This window comes from Panthera pardus, unplaced genomic scaffold (assembly GCF_024362965.1).
Source record: "Panthera pardus isolate Hobbes unplaced genomic scaffold, ASM2436296v1 HiC_scaffold_1, whole genome shotgun sequence".
NCBI classification, from domain to species: Eukaryota; Metazoa; Chordata; class Mammalia; order Carnivora; family Felidae; genus Panthera; species Panthera pardus.
The window spans coordinates 57,395,534-57,417,535 of NW_026526654.1; the positions used below are offsets into that span (position 1 = coordinate 57,395,534).

At 39.7% G+C, this 22,002-nt stretch overlaps 1 protein-coding gene across 4 annotated transcripts in view; it reads right to left on the bottom strand.

Annotated features, from left to right (window-relative positions):
- PCDH17 (protocadherin 17) overlaps nt 1-19,947 on the bottom strand; it is a 99,887-nt gene extending 79,940 nt beyond the window's left edge. For 2 of the 4 annotated variants that reach the window (XM_019415606.2, XM_019415608.2), the window contains exon 1: nt 14,773-19,947. In XM_019415606.2, the coding sequence (XP_019271151.2) occupies nt 14,773-17,367 (2,595 nt within the window). In that variant the 5' untranslated portion in view covers nt 17,368-19,947. The remainder of the gene's footprint in view (nt 1-14,772) is intronic. The other 2 variants (XM_019415604.2, XM_019415607.2) reach the window with 2 other exon arrangements.
- Between the last annotated feature and the right edge of the window lie 2,055 nt (nt 19,948-22,002).

Below are 22,002 nucleotides of genomic sequence, written 5' to 3' on the forward strand. Positions count from 1 at the left end.
TGTAAACAAGGAAGATCTGAATCCTATTAATGGAGATAACGCTGCCAGAATAATCAGCTTCATACTTAACAAGTTTCCAAGTATTTGGAAAAGCTGTGAAATGGGATTATAAGGTTAATCTGTGTACATCTGGCTCGCCACCATATAAATATTTCAGAAACTTGATCTCATAGGCTGAAGAAACACCTGTCTAATCATGACTCTTTTCCAAGTTACATGAACTTCAGCGAGCAGAGCAGTACACAAATGCTGACAAGAAATGATGGTCAATTTACATAATGTATCTCTCGTGTTATGCATATAATTTTATCATGTAACTCTTCTGAATGAGGACGTAGGCAATATTCGGGGAAGATTCTGTGCTGTCATACTTATGTTGCCAAGAGGGAGTGAGGGGGAGGAAAAATTTTTTAAATTCAGGATAACCACCTGAAATACTATATATTGCTTTTTTTTTAATACCATGGTATGTAATTTTAGCATAATTGGATGTTGTAAGTATAAATGTAGTATAATATGGACCCAGAGAATAATTAATGAGAAGCAGGAGTTCGTGCATAAAATAACAGTAAAAAGTTCAGCAGTCCCTCTAGTTAATTGAAACTTTAATGAATTTGAACATCAGTTATTTTAACTAGATCCAGGATTAAATAACTATGCTGACTCTTTGTCATATATACACCAGCACATTAAGCCTGATTTTATTTTTTCTAAATATTGTTCAAAAACATAATTGGGTTAAAAATGTACCGAATATGGCTCTTATCAAATTAACTTCAAATGTCCAACTTGAAAACATAGATTTTGAAACTGTGGTCCAAAATGGCAGCTAAAGGTCAATGAATCGAATTTCCAATTATATTTCCTGGGAGCAGATGGGTGCAATGAAACCTAATGATTGAATTTTAAATGCTTTCTTGCACCTTTTATCTGTTTCCCAACATGTTGATTCTACCTTAATGCTCTAACAAGATAATAGGTTTATTACAATTAACCAACTGAAATGATATCTCCATTTTCCAATTATTCATATCATATTACCTGGGGATATTGAATCAGAGCTCCTTTCCTCTCCCACCCCTAGTGCCTTTCCATCACAATCCTACACTTACACCAAACAAAATCCAAACTCTAATATCATTAAATAACAGATGTGTCCTGGAGATTTGATTTCTCCAGTTAAATGATAAGTACTTAAAATGAAGCCCAAGTCCACTGAGGCTCAATGGGAAATTTGTAATGAAAATAATTATAAGGTATTTGTTGGATAAGATTAACTATAAATTTATTTTCCTTATGCTATAAACAGATACATTAGTCTATTTCTCTGACCTGCATAAGCATAAATAAATATAGAGGAAGGTTTTATCAAGAGGACAAAAAATGAAATGGTCTAAGGGTACCTGCCTGGCTCAGTCGGTAAAGCATTCAACTCTTGATATTGGGGTCATGAGTTCAAGTCCTAAGTCAGGCAGAGAGTTTACTTAAAAAAAAAAAAAATGAAATGTTCTGTTTTCAGGAATTGTAGATGGAGGATTTTATCTCTACTATATCTCAATAGAGCACATTTTTGCATGAAGAACAAAAAGAAGGAATTATGGAAAGGTTTATTTAATTACTTTTATAAAAAAGAAAACCAATATTTCAATTTTTTAAAATATTTTTTCATGTTTATTTATTTATTTTGTGTGTGTGAGACAGAGATCGAGAGTGAACGGGGAGGAGAGAGAGAAAGGGAGAGAAAGAATTCCAAGCAGGCTCCGTGCTTCCAGCAAAGACCAACATGGGGCTTGAATCCACAAACCATGAGATCACGACCTGAGCTGAAATCAAGAGTCCAGTGCTCCACCCACTGAGCCACCCAGGTGCCCCCAATTTTTATGTTTTTAAATCTAGAACAAAGGAGGGGGGCCTGGGTGTCTCAGTCGGTTGGGCGTCCGACTTCAGCCCAGGTCACAATCTCGCAGTTCACAATTTCAAGCCCAGAATTGGGCTCTGTGCTGACCACTCAGATCCTGGAGCCTGCTTCAGATTCTGTGCCTCCCTCTCTCTCTGTGCCTCCCCAACTCATGCTCTATCTCTCAAAAATAAATAAAAACATTTATAAAAAAGAAATCTAGAAGAAAGGGAATCCAAGAAGCTTTTTATTTTAACTAACCAACAAAAATTTCTCATTTATTAAATGCACTTTAATAATGTTAAACATAATATTGTTGAATCCAACCCATTTTAATCCAACCCATTCTTATATTGCTCCACTATAGGAATCAACTCTAGGCACCTCAGGTCTGAATATATATATCTGAGTTCTTTAAAAATATTTACATTCGATGTAAATATACAAGGTTCCTAAGGTATCCCTGTAAAAATATATTTTCGGAATGGATATCACAGAAAAGAGACCAGATGGCAAGAATAAGAAGAAAAGAATCAGAACAAGTCATGTGAGTAAGGCATATGTAACAATTCCTTTTCTTTTGTTTCAAATTATATGTTTTGATGATACTTTCCAAATATTCAAACAACTTTTTGGAATTTTTAAACAAATGATATATGTTTTCAGATCATATGGTTTCATGTGAAGACTCACATAAATGCATGAAACCTGGTAAACCTGTAGGACATTCCCATTTTACCAGTATTGTTTAGAAGTCACATTTCTAGTAGATTTCTAAACTGTATTCCTTAAAAGAAAGCATGTGTGATAGTTCAAGAAAAAATACAAAGAAATGAGTAAAATTCAGAGAGATTATGGAACATTACAGGCCCAGTTTCCCATTTACTGATCTGCTCCTGGTTCTCAGACTTCTCTTAGTAACAGGACAGCAAGACCCAGACTGGCATCCGGTCAGGAGAAAGCAGCACCCACTGTCGCTACGCCTTCTTTCCCCAACATGCCAAATATTCCAGAGTAAATTTACAGATGGGCTCAAACTATAATGTTTGGGTAATTGTAGATATAAATGTCCCCTTTGAAAACTTATTATTCGTTGGTGTATCTTATATGGTATTTAACACTATAATCTCTCAGAAAGTTTTCTCCTCTTTTCGAATGGTAATTGACAATGAATCCTAAACTTTTTAAATGTCATTTCTCTGCTCCTTCCTATTATTTTTTTCTTTAATTTTGTATCCCAACTATCTGGCTAGTGGAGATAATTAAATTTTTAATATGGTTTGAAAGCTCATTCTGCTTGAAGGCTTTATTCTATCAAACCTTCTTATTGTTTGATAAAGATTTTGCAGTTAAAGTTTAAAATTCAGATAAAATAGTAAATAAGTCCTAAAACAGCTTAAAAGTAGTAAATTATTTTAATTAAGAGCTTTTTAATTATTTTTTAATTGAATTGATGATTATGTATTGAACAGCTCTGCAGGTTACATATTTTAAATAACAATAATGAAATGGGTAGCATACTGTTTACATGAATGCTTAGCTTATGCTTCCTCAATATATGCATAAAAATTTCATACCACCTACATGAAATAGATTCTGAGATTTTGAGAAAAGTTTTGTAGTTGGGTTATTATTATTATTATACACATTGATAATTGCCCATGGTGATTTTCTTTTTGCAATATCAGATGGCAACTGGTTGGTACCAAAGTGATTAAATCATAAAATTATATATTAACAAATACAAATAAATGTAATCCCCACATTACTATTTATGGCTTATAATCTCATTTCATTAAAAATGTCATATAGAAAAAAGGATCACATTAGTTACTTAATAATTTGCTAGAGCTGTGTGATTCTTAAAGCCTTAACAAAGAGACATAATATTTGAATTGTGTGGTTTTAATACTGTATAAAGCACTTCAAGGAATAGGACAAAAGATAAAAGATATGCTCTTACCAACAGCATTTGTTCTTGATATATAGTATACATCTATATACTATATATCTATATACTGTATATCTATATACTGTAAATATCTATATACTGTATATCATATACTGTATATCAAGAACAAATATATTAATGCACTTATATATACACATATATATGTGTGTGTTATATATATATTTCTAGAGAGAGAGAGAGAGATACAAACAAATTCAGAACTTATGTCACTATCAATAGAATTGTATAGGAATTTTCATTGTAGTTATTACAAAGGTAAAAATTATACATAAAATTATCAAAACATGCCACCTTCAAATAAATTGTTTACCAGCATGTTTATATGAATAATATCTTCAACTTTGGCCTCCCTCATTTCTAGGTTTGAATCTAAACTCCAGCTCATGACTGATTAATGATTATAGGATTACCAAGAATCCGTATTTTTTAAGTGCTTTCTATGTATTACAAACCATCTTAGGTTCTCCCAACTACAGAAACAAGCAAACGTATATGGTCTCTGTCTTCCAATATTCTGCTATTTAAGTTGCTTTGTGATAAATTAGCTTTGCTAAGAGAGACTTATAACGCTGAACCAGAGTTTTAAAACTGTTTACACTTACTAATATTCATCATTTTGTGTGTAGATCAATTAGATCTTTATAGAAACAAAGTTTACATAGCACAACCAAAGAAGGAATGAATGAAAATAGGTAGGGTGTTAAATCTGTTAGTCTTCCAGTTTCTCTTATGCATTAAGTAGCTTTAGGATCAAGCATAGAAGAAAAATATTTTCGTTGACTTCTGCTGATTACATAGTATTTTATAGTTCAAAGAAGGTGCTTTTCTTTTTACCTCCCGACCTGTCCTGCTTTCTCCGACACTGCCAAATGGTCTTACTACCATTTACTTCAAACTTAACCAGCCAACAGAGGAGTGTGATGGGAAATATTTTCTACCCCTTCGCTAAAACGTTACATGTCAACTTTTCACCTAAGGCAAAATTTAATGGCTGACTTGTGGATCTTTATTTCTAGAGATTTACTATGGAAACACTGACATAACCCTTAACCAGAGCAAACAGAGCCGCTCTAATAAGCAGGTAACACCAAACCTAAAAATGCAGGAGGAACAGAAAGATCCTGGCAGGAATTAATCTGCCATTTTCACACATCTGCCCGAGGGAGGTATTGTAATTGCAAAAATTTACTCTAAGACTGCTGAGACTCATAGTAATTATGTTTCTTTCTTTTTTTTAATAGAAATAGCCACAGGTGGTAACAAATTGGGTTTTGAGATGGGGAACTAGGCATGCATTCTAACCCAAATTACTATGTAATTGTCTTGATTATAAAAAAAAAATCGTAAAAAGTCTATTGCTCAAAATCAGAAAAAAAAAATTCTTAAATGCATTCACTGTCTTTTAGTTCTTTTAGTTTCTCTCCACTTAGGCATATAGCCTCATTTGTTGTTACTGGCACATCTGATCAGGGCCACACTGTAGAATAGGCTTTTGCCAATAACCCTTATAAATTCCTCCGACTGGGATTTAATAGGATAGTTCACTTATTTCCTGTCTTATTATCATCTAGAGATAAATACTAGCTTTCCTAGAAGGTCAGGATCTGGAAACGTAGCTAATAATTACAATTATCAATGCATCTGCCAATACTAAAAGTGCAAAGTTATAGACTTTTTATTTCAATCTATGTGTTGTATTAAAATGCTATTTTTCATACACACAGGCACACACGCACACACACACACACACACACACACACACACACTCGATAATCTTCTTACTCTACAACAATTCATGCATTAGTACCAACATATTATCATTGCTTTTTTTTTTAAATTGCAAACCAGGCATACCGTGCCAAGTAAGAGTCAATTGTCAAGTGTATCGCCAAACTTTCTTAATCAGAAAATTCTTATTAAATCAACTAAGATTAAAATAAGAGATTAGGCACTGGCTTAAAACAAAACACAAATTCATTAATGTGACAGCAGGTCACACAAAGCTTAAAATAATAATAAAAAAAAGCAATCAACTATCTTGCCTTGAAATTATATAAATTATAGATTTTATAGAAATTATATAAATTCTATGTAACCTTTAATTCTATTTTAATGATAATGATAATAAAGATAAATGATTGATTTCTTGTTTATTTTTCATGACTTATAGATCCTCTTATTCACCTTCTTAATGCAATAAGTTGATTTGGGATAAACTACTTTAAAATAGATGCAAAACTGCAAAAGTGAAATAGAAAGCAAGACTTTGTGCCCCAAGAAGACACCACATTAGAATTCACCAATATTTAGACAATATCCTGGATTTTGCTGAGGAACCATGGAAATCAAATTATTTTTAAGGTTGTTTGGAAAGTTTCTACGACAAATATTTCTATAAAGATGTATCATTAAGTAATAATCAGGCTTGAGCTGGAAAATATCCCCTTTTGGAGCTAACTCCCTTTTTCCTCCAAACACTAAAAGAAAAAATGTTTTTTTCTTAGTAAATTTTGCTGAGATTTTAAGTATGTTATGTCTCAAACATTCTATTTCCTTATCGTGATCTCATCTACTGAAATGGAGATATTGGCAAAAAGCACATGCTGGCCACTTTACACTCTGGTAACATAATGCTTCGCATGGTAATCATAGGTGAATTTCTTGTATAAGTATCAGTTTTGCATATGGAATTGCTCTGGTGAAATAGCAAAAAAATCTTTTGAATGTTCAATCACAAAACAATCTCAGTATACTCTGATAAAATATGCTGTGTGAAAAATAAAATAAACAGCTTTAAGCAAGGCATTTATACTGGGGTCGGTGAATTGAAAAGTAACATATCTTGAGGGCAAAAACTATCATTTCAAAACTGATGCAAGTGTTCATACTGCAAATAAATATTTAAGAATTTATCTAAGACATTGATAGTGTAAAATTGGGCTATAGAAATAAGAAAGACATTTAAACCACTGTGACCATTTCTGCCTACAATAAAATACCTGTTGCATTTCTGCTTTATAAAAGTAAGCCACTGGAATTTAGGAAATATGTGTACATTTCAACTTGGGTTTTATTGAATGTGAGGGCATGGAAAGTCTAGGTATAACTGTAATCTAATCATTGCTCAGCAATATTAAAGATTCAGGAAGAAATACTGGAAAGAGGTATACCAATTGATGACTTATGTGTAAATCACATTTTTTAAAAGTCATCGCCAAGAAGAAAGAATATATCTTTCTGAAGAAAATATATCTAAAGAACCATACTTGTTAGAAAGAACTTATTTAAGGATACTAGGGTGGCTCAGTTGGTTAAGCATCTGACTCTTGACTTTGGCTCAGGTCATGATCTTATGGTTGGGTTCATGATACTGAACCCTGCATTGGGCTCCATGCTGACAGCACAGGGCCTGCTTGAGATTCTCTCTCTCTCCCTCTCTTTCTACCCCTCCCCCACTCGTTCTCTCTCTCTCTCTCTCTCAAAATAAATAAATAAAAACTTTTTAAAAAGTCACATTGTAAGTTTAATCTGTTATTTAATATATATATATATATATATATATATATATGAACTTTTCTGACTATAAACTCATTATCTACAGTATGTATTAATATAATTTACAAACATGTAACCGATGTCTCTTAAAAACAGTATATATTTACAAAACACAAAGGCATAGCTTTGAAAACTTTAAATAGAGTTTTAATGCTCTCACTATCAAATTCTACAAAGGCTGCTTTTAGCTGATAAAGAGAGTAAATAAGAAATTGTCCTTTATATAGTCCCTTTAATGTGTTCCACTAATTAAAAATCAATCAGAAACATTACTTGTTTAAAAAATATTAAACATTGTTCATACAGGCTTACATGATTACTTTTATCTGCATCTTGCTCATTTTGCATCTAACATAACTATGGTTCTTGACTATATTATTGAACAGAAATATAAAGAAAAGAATACAAGTGTTTAAATATTTCAAAATGGCTTAAAAATGCATTTGAATACCATTAAATTATTTTAATATATTCTATTCCTCTAATCAAACCAAAGTCTATTTATGTAGATTAGCTACATCTAAAGTCTCATTTATCCAACCTGTATTTATCCTTTGATCACAAAGCTTGTTAACTTAAATGGTCTTTTATTGTTATGATTCATTTTCCCATAATTATGCTGTTTAACTGCCTTATTTTTTGAATAAATATATGCAAACGCGCCAATCATATTCAGCACAGTTATGCTAGATGTTCAATGAACTGTAAGAGCCATTTCACTACAATAAAACTGCCTGGAATAGATCCAGGGGAAGGCCGACAAATACTAGTAATCAGAATGTCAGTAGGACCAGAACAGATAGAAGTGTGTCACATGTATATCAATAGATTCTCTCAAACACTATCTGAAACCAATTTTACAGTCTATCGCTGGAAGAACTTTGTGCATACAAGTGAAAGAGGCCACCCACACAGTCACAGTTTTGCATCTGTATTTTTGTCCTTTTTTTCCCTTTACCTTAAAAATACTGAACTTGTACTTCTGCAGTAGCAAGGAAGCACAAGCAAACTTCTGCTTAGTCACAGCAGGGAAAGTTGATGTCATTAAGGACTTCTTTATTATAGATAATTTATTTCAGGAGACCAAAGGATAGCAATATATCACTGTCAAAGCTAGTGGTGAAAGCTATGACTAACTGTAAAATACCGTGTGCCACTGAAGGAAATTCTTGTCAACGTCTCCTTTACTAAAATAGGTTGACAATAGATTAGTGTAGGTCTGATGAACTTTGAAAGTGTTTTGTAGGTGGGTGGCAGAAGTCACAGTGTCTTCAAATTGATGGGTAAAATGAACTTCACGCCATTCTCTAACAAGTATGCAGTCATTGGTTAAAGGAATTCGGTACAAAAAAATAAATAACTAAAACCTTCCCTAATGACTTTGCTAAAATATGACTTTAAGATAATTCCCTGTGGGATTTATTAAACAGAAGTATCACTGAGGGGAATACATTCTGGAGCAATGACTAATATCATAATTAGCAGGTGCATTTGTAAGAATTTACCCATTATTGAGTGTATTGCAAGACACCTCAGCATAAGGGGGTTAAGTTTTACTTCCTAACTGGCATGAACCCATTTAAGTGGCTTCATCTTCCTCCTGTGGTTGTTTCATTATCAGAGCTCAAGGTGTATATTCTCACAATGCCTCCAGCCATCCCACTATCGTCCTGGAAGACTCAGAACCTAGATGAATTTTTTTTCTCTTAATCTACATAAACTCCAACCTATTGTCCATGGAAGACCAGTAGTTCCTCAACTTCTCCTCTGTTCTAGAATGCCTGGCTCTAATGAACTTCAAAATGTTTGAAGTTTGAAAACGGTACAATCAAGTTTACATATATTTCCAAAGAAAAAATAAAGGTTGGTGCTCATCCTTAAAAAGAGGAGAGCTGCCTTTGAATTAAAAAATATATATAAAATGGGCTAATATTTGTGCTTGAGTATTTATATATATTATTTGGGAAATATAAAGACATATATACATGGATACACATAAATTTTGCCAAGAAGTTTTATTGTTCACATTTTCATAAATATAGCCAGAGCCAACCTTCACTGTAATAAGTACATGTAAACCTTTATTACTCTTAACATAAAATAGTTTCTTAATTTATACCTTTTATTTTTATAGATATATTTCTATTGCATTGTATTACATAAGCAGCACTAACTAAGTGCTGCTTAATAAGTAAAAAAACTTGAAACCTGACAGTGGTAGTGAAACATAAGAAAATATAAATATTATATTTGTAAATAGTATTAAATAATTATCTGGAGATTTTCAAAGTTTTTTTAATTTTAAAATATGTATATTTCTTAAGTCCCTTAGGAGAGATATTTGAGATTATTTAAAGGGTAACCAATTTATTTTAACCACATATATACATCTATATGCACTGTAAAATGCGAATAATGTATAACTTCAACTTTATTAAGAAAAGTTTCTAGAAATTACCTTCGTATTTATTTATTTTAATTTTTTTATGTGGCTTGAACAGTGTAGTCATAGGTGACAATGTTTTAAAAACTGGAAATTTTGTTGTGTGTGACTAAAAAATATGATCAAGCAATTGAGATTGGAATTTTAGGACATACTCTTTTATGCTCTGATAACTTTCATGATCACACACAGTCTTAAATAATATTAAGATGCCAAGAATAAAATTCAAAAATCTTCCATGTAGGCTTGAATATGATAATATTTATTGAAATTATAAAACTCACTCACAGAACTTAAGTAAAATTATAAACTCACTCATACACTCAATTATCTTACTCCTACATTTTAAAAAGACTGATGAATAATCATCTCAGTGTAAAAATGATGAAGTATTTTACCTGGCTGGAATTTTGGAAATTTTATTGAAAACTAAAAACTAATGGATGAAGAAGTTATTACCCATGAGTAGTTATATCAACCAATAGTAAAACTAAGATTATCAGGTTCCTAGCTCATATAGTTAAAAAACTTTTGTGTTTTCATTTATTATAAAATAAAGAAATGTACTCAAATTTACCATGGAGCTGAGATTTTCATGGGTGCACACAAAACTTACATGAAAACTAACAATATATTAAAAATGATAAAAATAATTTGAATTTTAAACTCTTCTGCAAAGAAACTCAAATCGCCTTGATGGCTGATTTTTTTAATCAAGTATTTTTGTACTTTATACTATTTCAATATATGGTAGCATAGAAAAAATGTTTTATGATTGTGTACTCATGTTAATTTAAAGTAGAAATTTAAAGCTATCATCTATAAATTACAAAAAGAAAGACAAGTGGACAAGATACTCTTGGAGACATGCAGTAGGACAGAGACATCCCCTTCCTATCCAGCCCACCATTACCCTTATAAATAGAGATGTATATAATGTTTATGGAAATGAATGCATGTAACTAATCAAACTGTGTCCTCTTAGAACAACACTGTGGACAAATATCCTCAGAATTTTAAATGAAGAAAGAAATTGCTCACACTTTTCATGTTTGTTATTGAAATCACTGACATACTAGAATATGAAATTTTAGGATCATGGTCTTGGGAGCTCATTGGAGTTCCTATAGTCAAGAATCTCTTGTATTAGAGAAGTGGGACTAAAGGCAGACAACGGATAATGTTGCTAGTAAAGATATACTTTTTCTTTCACCTTTTCATTCTAAAATACTGAGTTTATTGTCTATGCTTTGCTACTTTAGTCCTGGATGCTGCAATCTCATTTTTATATATTTGGATTGACTATATTCGCCATGTGTTTAATTCCTTTTTATTGAAAAGGCCATGCATATATATCAAAAGGATTTTCTCTTTCTAGCACAAAGAGCCTAAGGTCAATCCTAATGTGAATCTTTTGAAATTGAACTGTAAAACACCACGTGAGAATGCAGAATGTATTATTTTTTAAAATGTATTTTAGCAGATCTTATTCTGCTGGCTCAATATATTTTCTTTGAGATCATATTGAAATGCTTTCAGTAGTGCCATAGAAAAATCTGACAACACAGATGTTCAAACAAAACTGGAAATTCTCCCAATAGTGAAGAAATCCCCACTCTCTTCTCAGCCAGGCCTTCTTTGAAAACACCTGTTGAGAAGTTACCCTGAGACTGAACAAATAATTCTTGATAAGCCTCGATATGTAGTTAATCGTGACAATTAGCAATGATCTCTACTTGATTTTAGATTCTCATATTAACATATGAAATAATTCACATGGAAATTACTCCTATGAAAAGCACATTTATAAATTTGTATAACAATCTATTTGCCTTACCTCCCACAAAATCTGTGCTATTTTTCGAAATCTGTGTTATAGCTTTAAAATGAGTAAAATATTTCATTACAAGAATGTTGTATTATGATTCACATTATTGAGGCTATTTTAATCTCTAGTCTGTTATTTAAAACTTCATAGACTGACTTTACTTCACCTGAAAAACTTGGAGAAAACCTGAAATAAAACCCCTTTTCACAAACCACTGTTTCTACATATGGTTACATGTGTAACCAGCTTACCGGATTGTTTTGCATTCATTTTTAATAAAAATACTCTCATGCTCAAGAACCTACAGATCTCATCCTTAAAATTTTAGACCCTGAGACTCACAATATCATTCGATACTTAAATGAATCTTAATTTAAGCTGTAATATGAGTCTTTTACATCTTGAAATATTTAAATTTCGTAACGCCCATCTTTACCAGTGTATTGCAAAACAATTACAAAATACTGTCATTCCATCAATGAAAATACCCGGGGCGTGCCTTCTAAACAGCACAAAATTGCTGGGAAGTAAAGGTAAACGAGACCTAGCAGCTGTTTGTCCCAGTACACTCTGTGGATTAAAATACTACCTTCAGAAATACGTGTGAGATTAGCAGTGTGCTTCCTTAGCAGGCTGTGTTAAATGCACACACTAATAAATACACTCTGAAACAAGATTATGGATACCTGAACACTTCAATTTAAGCATGTCACTTCAGCACAAAGTGTTTGCAGTGCACTAGTTTAAAAAGAAAGAAAAAAAGGAGGGTCACTATAGTTAATTTACTCTGTTCTCTATAATAGGCATTGAGGAAAGCCTGATATATTTAGGAGGAAGTTAACATATTAGGAACTTACAAAGCGTTCTTTATAAGACTGTAAAAACTCAGCAGAAAAAAAGAGAAAGAGAGACTGCCTGTTTTAACAGTTTACAGCAAGGATATTTCTAGGGCGGAAACAATATGGGAAATCGAGTCACCTTGGAAAAAAATGTCAAGAACTTAAAACTGAAACTTTTTCTGGGTTTTCATGGCATGGACTAAAATTCTAGAAAAAGGGAATGGCAAGAAGTGTGCCCTTTGTTTTACTTTTAAATTATCTGTCTCTTTCCCTGCATGTACGAGATTTTCTTTGGCTTAAGTTTTACTGCTAGTAGGAATCATCACCATCATCCATTCCTCAAGCAATGAACATCTTAAAGAACAGCATGGTGTAAATACAGTATAGGCACCCCTGTTCTTCAAAACCTTCTGGATACTCCCATCCAAATTCGTTTCTCACTAATCTGACCAAGGAATCAGGCTTGCTGATAATTCTACTGTACCAACTTCATTGTTACTGGAACCTAAATAAGAATTCAACTACCAGCACTTGGAATGGAAGATTAAGCATTAACCCTCTGTGATAACTTTACAATTGTCAATGACATGAATATAAGGTATATAACGTGTGTATACATAAAATGATTGCAGAGGATGTATGACTATATATTTTAACATACCTCCCTAAGGAGATTATCATAAATAAGTTTTACACAGTCACGGGAGACTTTCATAGAAACCACAATATTTTCCAAGGGGGATATTTTTCGTTCAGTCTTATATAGACATCAAAAAATCATAATAAATGGTATATAGTAGACACTGTAAAAAGTGGGATTTAATACTACAATCAATACTTTAGTATTCAGTAGCATCGATTACAAGAGTCTGCTTTACAAGGACATTAACTATCATAAGAAAATATGTTTTGCCAACTTTTAGCATTTGTCACACTTATCATGTTAGAAAAGATAAGGTTGTGATATTTTACTATTCATTTTAGTAATAAAAACATTTACTGAGTCAAATGTCATTAAAGGGTATTTGCTTTTCAAAGCATAAAATTATGAACAAATTAACTTCATTTGCCCCAAACTAATCTTCCTCCCAAAGTGTCACTTTTAGTTAAACTCAATTTTGAATTTCAAGTAGTGCCCATCCAGAGTAATTTGTGGCAACATGCGTTTATAATAAGCAAGAATTAAGTTTTTCCTGTGACACAACTTAATAGTTGATAAAAGAAGTTAGGCAAAGTATAGTTACCTGCTATTGTTAGAATCTATGATGGGTCCGTCATTTAGGGTTTTGAAAAAATACATCAGTAACTTTGGATTATACAATTTAAAATATATTAAAGACCACTTAAAAATACTGAAAATACACAGTATGCAGACTACATGCATTTTTGGTGCATCAAGTGCCTTTAATGCCAACTTTGCCTCCTGTTTTCAACCGTGTAAAATGAGTCTGTGACTCTTGGGTATACTCTGTTGCTTTCTCAATGAAATAGATCGGGAAAACTCCAGGACAAAATAATTATAAACTTTTCATCGACAGTTACTGGTCATGATCCAGAGCCTACCTCAACTCGAATTTTTGAAAGAGCTTCAGAGCAAAATTGGCATATTAAAAGTTTAAAGCACACTAAGGCGTTAGGCTGCAGTTTCCGCTGAAGAAAAAAGTATGACTCATGTTCTTTAAAACACTTTTTAATATGTAAAACTGACTTTTGGGGGGGGGGGGAGGAGTGAAAACTTAGCTCAGATTCAGGCTCTGGAATTCTGAGCGGTTGCTATTTTGTATTTGAAGAAGAAGTTAACTTCTGAATATTGGAGCGTACATTCTCTCATTGTTGGTGTCCGATTTTTAAATAGAATTCAAAAGCAAATTTCACTAAAACATGTTTTTGTTTTTTTTTTTACTCTAGGAAGCCTTTGTTACTGAGAGAAATGTAGAGCAGCGAATAAAAAATAAACTCTAAATCCTGAACACTGCTAACATTTTTAAACCTATAAAAATAATCTTTAAAATACAACCGAAGTAAGACATTCACATCTTTGAGATTTTAAACTAGGAACATGGGAGGGGCTATGTATAGGGGATGTCGTGCACGGAGTGGCAAAAGCGGGAAGCATCTTCATTTAAAAATTTCCCCCTCACTGCTGCTGGCAGTGCGGCTTGTCCTGTTCCAAAGGTTTCAGGACAGCTCCAAAATCAGCAATAAAGTCAAGTCCGAGTTATGCTAACAGCCTCTTACCTGAATTATGGACATCCGAGTGGCAGGGGTCTCGCTTGCATTAGTTCCTTGTCCCGTGAAGCTGGTGTGGCAGCCCGCGTGCCCCTGAGGAACAGTCAGGTTGTTGGAGGCCGGTTTGAGATACATCACCTCCGACCGGGGCGAGCTGAGGGGCAGGCGGGTCTGGTAGTCGAAGTACATAGGGGAGGTGGCCAGGGAGGGGCTGCTCACCACGTTCATGACGTTCATGGCGTTCCTCTCTTCCACCTCGCTCTGCACCAGCATGATATCATTTTTGTTGATCTTTTTCTTCTTGCCCTTGCCCCCGCCCAGCTGCGGGTGGCTGTACTCGGCGATACGGCAGTTGTAAGTGCGAATCTCCTTGTTCTCGCGCTTGCACTTGACGGCAATGGTGATCATGGCCGCTAGGAGAATGATGGAGATAGTGCTTAGAGTCACGATGAGCGGCAGCGACATGTCCCAGTGGTGCTGCTCGCCGTTGACCCGAGGAACCCCTTCGGGCAAGGAGCCGCTCACCGAGCGGATGATAAGCTTGGCCACCGCGGACAGGGTGGGCTTCCCGTGGTCCGTCACCTTCACTACCAGCTCCACCACTGGCGTCACGTCCTCCCAGAAGGGGTGCAGCGTGCGGATCTCGCCGCTGGAGGGATCGATTTCAAACAGGTGGTCGTCGTTACCATCTACGATCTCGTAGGTGAGGCGCCCACTCTCGCCGAAGTCGCTGTCAAGGGCGCGCACGGTGCTCACCAGGTAGCCCAGGCCGGCGTTGCGCGGCACCTGCAGCTCAGCGGTGTCGTTCTGCAGCGTGGGCAGCACGATCACCGGCGCGTTGTCGTTCACGTCTAGCACGGTCACCCTCACCGTTGCGTTGCTCTCCAAGTGCGCGGGCGCCCCCGAGTCCTTCGCGAGCACCTTGAACTCAAAAGCCTTGGTCTGCTCGTAGTTAAAAGAGCGCAGGGCGTAGATGGCCCCGTTGGTGGGGTTCACAGACACATAGGTGTAGATGGACACGTCGCCGATGTGCGAGGGCAGGATGGAGTAGGACACTGTGCCGTTTTGGCCCAGGTCGGGGTCCTGCGCGAGCACTGAGCCCAGGTACTCTCCTGGGATGTTGTTTTCGTGCACCTGCAGCACATACAGTCCCTTGGTGAAACGAGGAGGGTTGTCGTTCTCGTCCAGAATCTTGACAGCAAACGACTTGGTGGAGTTGAGTGGAGGCGAGCCCCCGTCCCGCGCCACGATTGTCACGTTGTACTCGTCCTGTGTCTCGCGGTCCAGCGGGCGGTCGGTCACCACCGTGTAGAAGTTGTCGTAGTTCTCCTCAAGCTTGAAGGGCACCGAACCTCCGGGCCCTCCCAGGCCGCCGCCGCCGCCCGTCCCGCCTCCGCCCAGTACCCTGCACTGCAGCTGCCCGTTCTTGCCCGAGTCCCGGTCAGTGACCCGCACTAGGGCGATGACGGTGCCGGGCGGGGCGGCCTCGCTCAGCGCCCCCTGGCGCACGGAGACGAAACCGATGGACGGCGCGTTGTCATTGCGGTCGATGAGCTTGACAGTGACCTTGCAGTGGGCTGGGATGGGGTTGGGCCCCAAGTCTCGGGCCTGCACGTCGATCTCCAGCATCCCATTCTCCTCATAGTCCAGGTTGCCCTTGACACGGATCAGGCCGGTCTTAGGATCGATGGAGAAAAGCTCTCTCACGCGGTCAGGCACATAGCTGCTGAAGGAGTAGAGCACTTCGCCATTGGGACCCTCGTCGGCGTCGGTGGCGTTCAGATCAATGACCACGGTGCCCAGCGGGGCATTCTCTGGCAGCTCCACCAGGTAGGAAGGCGCCTCGAAGACCGGGCTGTTGTCGTTAGAGTCGATCACCTTCACGTTGATTTGCACGGTGGCGGATCTCGGCGGCTCGCCGCCGTCCAGGGCGGTCAGCACAAGCGTGTGGTGGTTCTGCTGCTCGCGGTCCAGCGCCTTCTGGATAACCAGCTCAGGGAACTTGGTACCGTCGCCGCGGGACTTGACGTCCAGCGCGAAGAGCCCGTGGTCGTCGCGCGTGAGCAGATAGGTGCGGAGCCCGTTCTCGCCGGCGTCGGGGTCATGTGCACTGGTGAGAGGGAAGCGGGTGCCGGGGGCAGCGTTCTCCGAGATGTCCATCTCGATCTGGTCCGAGGGGAAGGAGGGGGCATTGTCGTTGATGTCCTGGATCTCCACCTTGATCATGCAGATCTCCTTGTCGTTGGCGAACACCTCGAGGGACAGCTGGCACTTGGCATTGTGGCGGCACAGGGACTCACGGTCGATGCGCTGCTTGGTGTAGAGGAGCCCGCTGTCAGCGTCCACGTCCAGCAGGTGCGGCGCTGAGTTCTCCAGCACCCGGTAGCTACCCGACTTGCTTCGCCCGCCGCCGCCAACGCCGCCGCCGCCGCCGCCGCCGCCGCCGCGCTCTGCGGGCGGAAGCCCTGGCTGCAGTCGAGCATCCTTGCCGATGTTGCCGATCACCGTGCCGGCCCCTTGCTCCTCCGGCACCGAGTAGTTGAGGTTTTTGAGCGTCAGGGCAGGGGCCCACAGGAGGAAACAGCAACAGATGGAAAGGTACATCCCAGACCGGTGGGGTGGGGGCAGGAGCAGCCGAACTGGAGGGGCGAGCGAGTGGGTGCGCGCCAGCCTGGGGCTCCGGCGCGGCGTGCGCGCGCGACACGAGCCACAAGTCTGTGGGTCCTTCCTTCCCTCTGCTCCGGGGCTGCGGCACCGGGCGGTCTCCTTATTCCGTTCAAGTTCCCCGAACCTGTTGATCTACAGCATCCGCACCGGGCGAGAAGCGGCGGCGCAGCCAAGCTGCAGGGGCGCGGAGCAAGGCGGCGGCTCCCTGCGGCTGGGGGGCGAGCCCGGGGCTTTGTCTGTTCCGCCGGGACTTGGGGCCACTCGAAGTTGAGCGATGAGGCCGGCGATAAGACGGAAATCGCGTTTAGAAGGGGTGGTCGAGAATCCTTAGCTTTTGCTGGCTCCCGCCAGGGCGCTGCAAATCCACTCCCGCGGCAGCCGCCGGAATACTCTTCACCTCGGGTGGGGGAGGCAGCGGGGAGGTGTGTCTTCAGGCAGATGGGAAAGTGAAATCCTTACTTGTTTCTCGTCTCCTGTGATGAAACTGGTGGGGACGCGGAGCCACGGAGACAGAGTCAGATAGATTTTGAAGCTTCGCCGGAGCCCTGGGAAATGTCTGCTGGCTTCGCGGGCTGTTGGGTTTTCAGGCAGTGTTTTGCTGCATTTAGAGATCTAATCTTGCATTGCTGGCGGAGGCAGAGGCGGCGGCGGACTGCATCTCCCAGCCAAGCGTAAGCGTATTTTCTCTCTCTCTCTCTCTCTCTCTCTCTCTCTCTCTCTCTCTCTCTCTCTCTGTCTCCTTTCCGAGCAGCCGAAGGGAGGGGAGGAAATGCAGCGCAAAGAACTAGTGTCCCGATTTGTAGTTTCCTCCCTCCACCACGCTCCTCCCTCTCTTCCTCGGAAAAGGCTCTCCCCGGAAAGCCACAGCCTGATCGGCGTTTGCGGTGTGAGTCCGTTGGGAGGGGGGTGGGGGGCGGATATATAGCTCTATCTCCGCCTCTGTTCGTGGAACACACACTCTGTGGTTTCTCTACGCCGAGCCAGGAGCCGCCGCTACCATCCCATTCTCTCCCCGAGAGCGAGGACTTGTCTCGACGCAGTTTAATTCCAGTTTGCTTTTCTTCCCAGGCGAGAGGAAATCAACAGGCAACTCATGGTTGGATGTGCCGATCTGGAGGGGGAGGGGGAGGCGGAATAAAAAGGAAGGGGGAGCCACCCTCCCAGGGCTCGCACACACACTCTCCCTGTCTCTCTCGCTAGAAGGGAAACAGTCTCTGCATTCACAGGGCTGGGCTGTCAAGTGCCTCTCTTTTCTTTCTATTCAGCATCTCCTTCCAATGGCCCTGCCTCCCAGTCCTCTTCATCTAGAAAGGAAAACCTTGGCGAGGAATAAAAGTGGTGGATATTCGAAGCGAATAAAGTGCGGGTTTTGTTTTGTTTTTTTTTTTTTTTTTCCTTCCCGTCAATTTTTTTTTTTTTTTTTTTTTTTTTTAATAGTAGGAGTGGGCTGGATGAAAGAGCCACATCAAGGTTTGGCGTGATGCGTTCTGCAGTCTCGCTCTCACAGTCTCTCTGGGCGGCTCGAGGAGGGCAGGGAGGGGGCGAGGCGCTGCGGCCGCGGCGGTCCAGCCAGGGGCGCCCACCGCCTCCCCCGAGAGCTCCCTCTCTGCGAGGGGATGTTAGGCACGGGTCTGTCTACACATCATCTCGGGTTCTCGAGGCGCCTCGACGCACGGGAATGACACATCCAGAAATGCAGGTGTTGCGATCTGCCCGATGAGTCACAAGCAGTGGAACGAATCGTATTCACTCTCGCCTCATGGTCCTCCCTTCACAGACATTAGTTGCGGCTTCTTCCTCCCGCTTTCTCTGACTCACTCTATGGAAAGAAAAGCCAGATCCACGTTTTGGAGGAAAAGAAAAAAAAAAAAAAAAAAAGCGAGAGAGAAGGGAGGGAGGGAAGGAGGAAGGTGTAGCTGAATCCAGCAGCACTTTTACTCTACCTCTTTCTGCCGGGGTCCGAGGCTCTGGAAAACAAGACGTCTGTTTTGCTAGGTGTATTTACTTATTTATTTAAAAAAAAAACAAAGAAACAAAAAACCTTTCCTTTTGGTTAGGCGTGAGGAACCCCCAAATCTTTCAGAGTCTTAGGGGGAAAAAAAAAAGAAAAAAAAATCAGGATTCCAGGGACCGTTCACAGCTTAGCCCCGCATCATAGTTCACGGTTTTCCTCTCAATGTTCTCTATTCACAAAGTCCAGCACCGGTGTGCATAGTTAATTGTGCAGTCCGTTGTGGAGGGCTTTTTTTTTTTTTTTTTTTTTTTTCCTCCTTTTCTGTCACGGGTGGTCTCGTTTAATCTGGTGCCTGTCAGGATCAGCTCATAGCCTGCGAAAGACGTGCGGGTTTCAAAGCAAATAAATCCATTTCCGCAAGCAAGGCATCGGAGGAAATGAAAGGTGAAAATTCAACAGTTGGAGTAGCGTCTCCCCAGCCGCCCTCCGCCGCTGCCGCATCCGCCGGGCTCGCAGTCCCAGCTCTCTCCCCAGCGCCTCTTGCTGACTGACTCTATTCACCTCACGCCGCCGCTTAAACATTGATACTGATTCCCTGCCAGCCAATCAGCGTGAGGAACAAGGCCCTGCCTCCTCGGCCCACGCCCAATAGAAGGCGGAGAAGAGACAGGCGGGGGCGGAGCCAGGAGCCCCAGCTCTTCAGAGTCATTGATTAGATCAGTTAGATGGGAGACCAGCTGGGCTACCCGAGCCCAGCGCTCCGTCTCGGCAGCGGCGTCCAGGGCCTCGCCGCCGGGTCTCCCGAGCCCTTAACTACTGGGAGAAGCTCTTCCACCGTCTTCCTTTAGGAGAAGGCGAATTAAAAGAAAAAAAGTTTGACAGCGATTTATTTATTTATTTATTTATTTATTTATTTATTTATTTATTTATTTTTTGTTTGTTTTTTGTTCCATGTACACAGGAACCGGAATCGCAGCGTGCTTGCAGAATAAGGTAGCTGCGGTCTTCCTGATGGGTTTCTGTACACACACTCTCTCACACACACACACACACACACACACACACACACACACACACCGGTACCAAACACACACCTATGCCAAGAGGTGCAGATCTGACTGCGTGTGGATCCTTCTGATTGCAAGTGCAGAGGGGTGTGTGTGTGTGTGTGTGTGTGTGTGTGTGTGTGTGTGTGTGTGTGGTGTGGTGTGTGTGTGTGTGTGTGTGTGTGTGTGCGTGTTTCTGGGGTGTGTGACGTGTACTTAAGCGAGTGTGTGTGAATGCGAGGGCGCTCGCGCTCCCGCTTCTGCAGGAGCTGGTGCAAACACACGGGGAGCAACAGCAATCAATATGTAACTTTCTTTATCCTCAGAGAAAAATCAGCTGTCCCCAGGCACCCATGCAAGGAAAGTCACTTGATTATGAAAGTGTTTCAGAAGAAAAGCAAAAGCCCAGTGAAAGAGAGGCCGTGTCTCCCCAGAGGAAAAAACTCCTCTCCTCTCCTTTAAGGAGAAAGGCTCACTGTCAATTCAAGCTTTGTAGTTTGTTAAAGCTTAAGTCTGACTAAATAATACTTAGGACTCTACCTTTTTCTGTCTCCTGCAGCTCAGTCCAGATTTAAAGTAAAGGGGACATTTCCCCCCCCCCCCCACAATACTTTCCCTGTTTTGTTACTCCATCTTGTTATTGAAGTTCTATATGGCAATCTGAATTTCATCTCAATACAAAATAAATGTTGATAACCACATTTGCTAAAGCTCCAATGCATGAAAGCTGAACCATAAGACAGATCAGTGGGAGATCCGTTAAGATTCATGTTTAGTAAGTAACACTACCACCACCACTATCACCATCGCGCGCGCACACACACACACACACACACACACACACACCCATACACAGAGGCTCCTGATTCATTTACTTCATCAACTTCAGTTTCCAATCTCAGAGGTTCTTTCTTCCCAAACTATTAGCATAAATATCCACAAGTGAAGACTGGTTTGCTGGCGATCCTGTGGTTCTGGGAAAGAGTTAAGAAGGAAAAAGAAAATTGAAGTATTGAAATAGAAAAGGTGAGTGTTTTGATTGCTAGAGTATTGATCGCAATTCATAAATACTAAAGTTAAGTTGCCATTTATAAATTGTGAATGACTAACGTACAAGTCTGTTACATGAATCATTCAGGATTCAAAGAAAATCAAATCCAGACAATTACAGAAAGTTCTGGTGATTGTTGTTGGGATAATTGCTTCAAGATTCAAGTAAAGGAGCTATTTATTTCCTGGAGGATTCAATGAAATAACCTATAGTCTGAGTTTATAATCTAATCTGAATCCAAAATTCATCACTCCCTTAAAGAGATGATCTTTAACAATTTAATAATTTGAAGAGGAGCTACTTACAGCCAGACCTTCAAATCCTAAAGTGTCTTTGTATTTTCTAAATAGGTAGCTTGTGCATGTGCTTTTGCTAGGGAAACTAAAGCTTTGTAGAAATCTGGGTTGTTTTGCTGAGTGGGTATCTAACCATGGTGCTTTGTGGAACTTCACCTTTACATCTCTTTGGGCTTTGTACCTCTGTCCCAAAACATGTATCTTGGCAGCTAAGGCTTTGATGCT